Source organism: Sylvia atricapilla, chromosome 17 (genome assembly GCF_009819655.1).
Source record: "Sylvia atricapilla isolate bSylAtr1 chromosome 17, bSylAtr1.pri, whole genome shotgun sequence".
NCBI lineage: Eukaryota > Metazoa > Chordata > Aves > Passeriformes > Sylviidae > Sylvia > Sylvia atricapilla.
Genome location: NC_089156.1, coordinates 6,236,536 through 6,243,409, shown reverse-complemented (window position 1 = coordinate 6,243,409; position 6,874 = coordinate 6,236,536). Strand labels below are relative to the sequence as shown.

At 49.2% G+C, this 6,874-nt stretch overlaps 1 protein-coding gene across 1 annotated transcript; it reads left to right on the top strand.

The window, feature by feature from the left end:
* The first annotated feature begins 3,163 nt into the window (after positions 1-3,163).
* On the top strand, positions 3,164-6,874 carry CLDN5 (claudin 5). The gene has a single exon (XM_066331410.1). The coding sequence runs from the start codon at positions 3,239-3,241 to the stop codon at positions 3,887-3,889; it is 651 nt and encodes a 216-aa protein (XP_066187507.1). The 5' UTR covers positions 3,164-3,238; the 3' UTR covers positions 3,890-6,874.

Below are 6,874 nucleotides of genomic sequence, written 5' to 3'. Positions count from 1 at the left end.
GCCGTGGGACAGGGTCCATGCACCAGGACGAGCAGTGCTGGTGAGAGCCTGGACCCCCCATTAACAGCCCTCCCAGTGACTCTGTGCCTGCTGTTTGTCCTGATTGTCAGGAAAGGAGCAAAACCACAATCACTTCTAATCCCAGAGCCCCTCTTGCTATAGCATGGCTCCTGTGCAATTGTTCTCAGCTTGAATACCACTTCCGCCCATTTTCACAGGCTGTAAAGCCCCCCTATGTATCCCCTAGAATGATTTAATTAATACACAGCTGAAGCAGAAATGGATGTAATGACAGGAATGGTCATTTGTTAAAGAGCTACTTTGCTGTATTAACAATGTGCCTTTGAGTTTAAAGGGATCCAGACTTTTCCAGCAAGGGTTTAACTTACAAGGAGCAATTTTCTTTGCTTAACACCCCAAATAAAACATCATGCTGATTTGTATTTCCTTTTAAGAAAGTGGAACCTTTTCATTTCTGGGAGTGTAATTTCCAGTGTTTTGACATTAACACATAAGAAACCACAACGTGCTGAAGCTGATGGTGTCCTCAGGCCCCCCAGCAGCTGTGTCAGTCAAGGTAGCAGTAGGGCAGGTAAGCAAACCTCTGAGCACCTTGCACCACTGGTCTCATTAAGGGCAGTCTGTACAACAAACTTTTAGGATCAGGGAACAGAGTAATTAAAAATGGATGTTGTTGCCAGTAACCAGGATAAAAAGCTAATATCTGGGATAATGCAAAGAAACAGACAAAAGTGAAATACCAGGAATGGAAATGCCTCTAAGCAGAAAGGTTCTGTTGCCCTGTGATTATTAAGCGTGTATTTCCCCGGAGAAATAATTGCCTTGGATTAAGCGATTTGTAGGACTCTGTTGCTGGGTTACAGGTAGCAAGGAAAGGTGGGGTGAAGGTTGCAGAGGTAAAATAAGCCACGGGCTGGTTTCCCTTCTCAGCCCGAGGACCCAGGCGCTGCACCGGCCCCGTGGGTGCCTCCCCGCCGGCACAGGAGCACACACAGGCCGTGTATGGGAGGAAACCCGGAGTTCCGTGCTGCCGGGCAAGTGGCAAGGGTGGGGCTTTCCTGTGCTTATGGGCTAAGATAACTGGCATTTCTCCCCCCTTTCTTAATTGTTCTTCTGTGCTGTTTTCTATATAATCATTATTATCATCATAAATACAGATGTATTCGGTTTCAGCCTGTGCTCTGGGTTTCTTCCTGTTCACCTCTGAGATATCTCTGTCTCTGTGGATGACTTTTTTGCACATTCTCCTCTCCCCGACACCAGGGACTCTTCTGAGTGATTGGAAGCAGCCCCAGTTTGACAAACTGCACAGCCCCAGTCACACATTCCTCCTGGACTTGCACACTGGAATTTGCAGTTTTGAATAATTGAAGTAAACTCTATGTATTTTATATACAACTGGAAGAGGAGATAAATCCTCTGAACTCTGTTTAACAGGCAGTGTTTGTTAGGAAGACATTTTCCATGCAAGAATTGTTTACAGCTTCTCAGGCAGAGATAATCAAAAGGCTGCAGTCATCATGTGTCAGCATGTCCAACTCCATGATGGTCCACAAGCTCCTGATGTTCTTGTAATTCTTTTTTTGGGTGTCTTGTGGCTAAAGTTCATCCTCCGGTTGTTAAAAAAAAAAAAAGTGGAAGGCCATATTCAGTGTGTTGTGACCTTGCTGTCATTTTCCTGTTACTGCACTAGGGTCCTCTGCTGAAGTCACCTGCCAGGATGTGTGCAGGGCATTGCTCCTGGTTACCTCAGCTGTCAATCCATGTGATTCCTTTGACCTTTACTTGTCCTTTCTTCTGCTGCTTCTGCTTCACATGTGCACTTTTCCATTCATGCTGCATCCGTATCAGTCTTAAGATTTGGACCACAAACCTCTGCATGCCACAGTATGTGCTGTGCATTTTTGTACAACAGATAAAACCACTTATACAGGGGCAGGAAATGTGTTCTTTTCAACTCTGCGATCTCCTCTACACTGGAAGGACAATTTGGGCTAACTGAAACTAAATCTAGTCAAACCAATTCAAATGTCATTGTGAATATAACTTTAAATCTTGTCTAAAACATGTAAACCAATTGCAATCAAAACAAGCCTTCCTCAGGACACCCAGTGCAAAGCCACTGGGGCACAGCTCCTTGTCAGTGCTGTGAGGCAGTTGGAGAGGTCTGTTCCCTTTCTCCAGCTGCTGTAACTGCAGCATTCACAGCACAAACACTCCCTGCGTCTGTCAGCCTTGGGTGGCTGAGACCTGGCTGCAGGGGCTGAACCAAGGCTACTTTGCAAGAACAATGCAGGACACCAATGATCCACGAAGAGACTGCAGCAATTACAATGTCTGCTTGGCCTGATGATAAAACCTCTTGTAAATACAGTGTTTTTGACACGGGCATTTAACTCCTTAACATACCACAAAGACTTGAAATGTACTCAAACAATTCAAACAGTAAAGTCAAGTTTGGAATCTTTGTGAAAACATGTTTAAATTGTACGCCTTGCTCTTGGCTCCGGGATAAGAGCAAACAGAGTTTCATGCCTGGTATAAGCTAAGAGCAGCTTTCTTCCTGGACCAGTCTAAGAACCTCTCTACTGGTACTGACAGGTGACATGCAGATCCCATATCCAAGGCTCTTATATTTTTTGGGTGGTTCCTACGTGTTTGACGCCGGTTTTATTTAACATTTGCCCAACACATTGTGCAGGAGAGAATTGTGATTGTCTATCACTGCTTAGTCTTCCGAAAAATGATCAATTAGACTCCGATAACCAGGACTTCCACACTGCTGCGTGCCTGTATTGGCAAGACCGCTGCGAAAGTCTGTCTGCGGACTTTATCAGTAAATAGGAAATACAGAGATAACGGTACTAAAAGGAATTTGAGCAGCCGAAATCCGAGACGAGATGCCTCCCGTCCCACGCTTAACTGGGAACGGGCAGCGTCCCGGAGCAGGGTGCCGGGGAGAGCAGAGCGAAGGCAGCCCCCGAGCGGGAGGGAGGGCCGGACACCCGGCCCCGGCCCGCGGCGGGCGGTGCTGCTCCCGGCGGGGCCGGGCCGGGCCGGGCGGGACGGGGGCGGAGGGCGGGCGCCCCGCGGCTCCTCATATAGCCCTGCCCGCGGCCGAGGCGCTCAGAGCCGGCTCGGCAGCCGCCCGGGGCAGCGCAGCGGACCCGCCGCGCCTTCCTTCCTGCGGAGCCCGTGGGACAGCGCCGGCAGCAGCATGACTTCGGCGGCGGTGGAAATTTTGGGGCTGGGACTGGGCATCCTGGGCTGGGTGGGGGTGATCCTGGCCTGCGGGTTGCCCATGTGGCAGGTGTCGGCCTTCATCGACGTGAACATCGTGGTGGCGCAGACCATCTGGGAAGGGCTGTGGATGAACTGCGTGGTGCAGAGCACGGGGCAGATGCAGTGCAAGGTGTACGACTCCATCCTGGCGCTGCCGCCCGAGGTGCAGGCGGGCCGGGCGCTCACCGTCATCGTGGCGCTGCTGGGGCTGGTGGCGCTGATGGTGACCGTGGTGGGCGCTCAGTGCACCAACTGCATCCGGCCCGGCAAGATGAAGTCCCGCATCGTGATCGCCGGCGGTGCCATCTACATCCTCTGCGGGGTCCTGGTCCTCATCCCGCTCTGCTGGTTCGCCAACATCGTCATCAGCGACTTCTACGACCCCACCGTGCCGTCGTCCAAGAAGCGGGAGATGGGGGCCGCGCTCTACATCGGCTGGGCGGCCACGGCCCTGCTGCTCTTCGGGGGCTGCCTCATCTGCTGCTGCTCCTGCTCCCAGCGCGACGAGAGCTCCTTCCCCGTCAAGTACTCGGCGCCGCGGCGGCCCACGTCCAACGGCGAGTACGACAAGAAGAACTACGTCTGAGCGGGGCTGGCGCGCTGCGCGGCCCCGCGGGCCACGGACACACGGCTGCGGGCCGGGAGCGTCTGCGGGGAGCTCCAGCGCTCCCCTGCCTGGAGGCTTTTCCTAACGGGGACCCCCGTGAAGCGGCGGCCCTAGGCAGGGCAGCGCCCCGCTGCCTTCCAGCGCGGCTCCCCGGCGGGTCCGGCCGCTCCGCTGCGGGCAGCGCCGCGGGCTCCCGGTACTGACGGACCGCGCTGCCGGCCCAGCAAAGCCCTCCGCGGCCGCCCAGAGCAGGAGAACCAGCGTGTCCCCGGCACGGGGCGGCCGGGGGAACCGAGGAGCCCGGGCGAGTCACGGCGGCGTTTACCGGGACGCGCCGTCCGGGCTTCGTCTCCGCCGCCCGCCCGCCCGCCTCTTGCCGCTGGCCCCGGCGTTACCGTGACACTTGTGAGTACTTTGCCGCCCGCCCCGGGGCACCGCCTGGCTGCTGGCACCGGCCGTCGGTGCGCGCCGCAGCCGAGGAGCAGCTTCCCATCTTCTTCATCTCTCCCAGAGGCTGCATCTGGCAGTTCCTGCTCGGACTCATAAGCCGGGGTTTGATCTGTTTGGGCAATTAAAATAGGGATCCTGTCCAAAGCATGACACTAACCTTGGTCCTAAATACCACAAGCAGCAACTGCTTGGAGAAAGTTATTTGACTTTCTTCAGTTGTTTCAGTCCCTCAGTGAAGTGTATTGGTCTGTGTGTACTTGAAACCTTGAAAGAGATTTCGAGTAGTTGCTGTCCTTTAGCGGAGTACAAATCAGATAACACTAGGTTGTCTCTTGAGGTTCTTCATCTCCTCTTCTTCAGCTTATGCTCTGTTTTTACTTGAATATGAACTCATTGCCAGAATTATTTGAGGAGTAGATTAAGCAATCTAGGAGATCACTGTATGTCCTGGCTCCAGCAGGGCCTCTGCTCCTCCTGTATGCACTACAGGTGACTGGAAACATAAAAATTGCCCCAGATTCTGATGGCTGGAGGGAATGATGTCTTTGTGGCCTTCTTGCCAAACTCTGCTTGCTGCCAGTTTTGAACTGTGTTCAGTTGGATGTGGGCTTGGTTGGTTCCCCATGGTGGTTTTGTTAACATGTGCTTTCCTTCATTTACCAAATCAAGCAAAAAATTGCTAGAAGAATTTTACCAAAAATGTCTTTACTGAGACTTTATGCCAGGTGATCAGTTGTGAAGTGATGACTCTCACAGCTCTCAGCTCCTCTGCACTGCCCTGGTAACACTCTGCAGACTGGAAGGAAGATGGTTTGGGCAACATAACTCTAATTTTTTGAGGTCAACACCTGAACTTCACCACAGTCTGAAATATTAGCTTACACTTTTTCATTTTATACTGCAGAGACAAACTTTGTTGAGGGAAGGGCTTAAGGAGATGGGTGTGATACTTTTCCAATCTTGTAAATTGATTTGGTCTTCTTAATTACTTGTAAATCCACACAGGATTATGCTACTGACTGTGGCAGCATCTGCATTGCCATAAGGAGATTTCTGCCAAGAGTTAGGGAGGAAATGTGCTGTTTATACTCCTCAGAGAGCAACGCTACCACCTCATAGGTCCTCACAATCACACAGCAGGACAGTGCACACCTGACCTGAGCATTAACTCTAACAGCTTTGTGGTAACACCAAACTTAGGGACAAACCATGACTGTGGGTCTGACAGATTTACATTGACTCTGTTCTTGCCTTGCTTAGCAGACTTAAAACCCTGGAGGCATCAGCAATTCATAAACTGGAATAAAAGAATAAAGCCTTGTCCCTGTCAATTTTGATGTTGAATATTGAGCACATGGTTTATCCTTTTGAAGATAACTGCTTTTGTTTTTTAAACACATAAATAGCAGGCTCTGAGCTCCTCAGAGAATACAAAAGCAGAGTAATATGTAATAAAACTACTGCTCTATAAAGAGGTGCAGTTCTAATACTGTCTCCATTTAAATAAAAGCTGTAATATTGTTTTTATGATGTGATATGTAGTTTTGGTACAAGAGTGAAATATTCTGTATTTCATCATTTCAACTTTTTAAGAACAGTGTAACCTTAATGTAATGTAAATGTATTTAAATGCATATATTTTGCAAGAAATCTACCAAAGTTGGCTTGTTATATGGTTTGGTGCCTTTCTTTGTTTCATGACTGCTTTATTTTAAATTGTAACATCCAACTGTATTTGTCACTCACCCTCACTCAGCTCTTTGGTGTCTAGTAAATGAGTCCACAGATATTAGCCCAAATGCTGGACCTCACTCTTTTGTCTCAAGTTAAAGAACTAAACCCCACTGACAAAAATGTCTGCATGTCTGTGAAGATTAGAGCCTTCAGAAGTGCCGCAGAATTAGGGGTCTGACCAAAAGACGAAATGTTTCTGGACAGTGCATCCCCAGCATTTAAAATGAAAACTGGTGTCTTTGGGAGAGGGAGGGAAACCCACGACTTAGAAGGGAATTTTAAAAAGCCAAATTTCTTGTATCAAGGCAGGGCTGGATCCTTTTATAACCAAAATCTGGAAAAATTACAGAGAAAGACCTCTTGGAGGAAGCCCATGCTAACTGTGCATGTGCCACTAAACACAGCATCACCAAAACTGTAACTTATGGATGAGATCAGGGGGGCAGCACCCAACAATACTTGCAGGAACTGGGGCCCATTTAAAAAAAATATTTTATTATTTAATCTCATCCATCAGTATCCTTAGTTGTTGCTGTGCTTTAAAAGATAACCTGAGAGAACACTGTTACTGATGTCACTGGCTTCAGGGTAAAAGCCTAAGTTGGCTTTTGCTATGATTTGTTTTCTAAGAACAAGGACCTAATCCTGAACTTAAAACCTTGGAAGTGCTCAGGATCAGGCCTGAACCTCATCCCAATGAAAAGATAAATCTATAGCACTTGTTTACTGTTTTTATTTTGTATTTATGATTTCGCATAAAAATAAAAACCTGTAAACCAA

Bases quoted from the DNA above. Each gene is read 5' to 3' on its own strand.
- CLDN5 (XM_066331410.1), top strand. From the start codon at position 3,239: ATGACTTCGGCGGCGGTGGAAATTTTGGGGCTGGGACTGGGCATCCTG.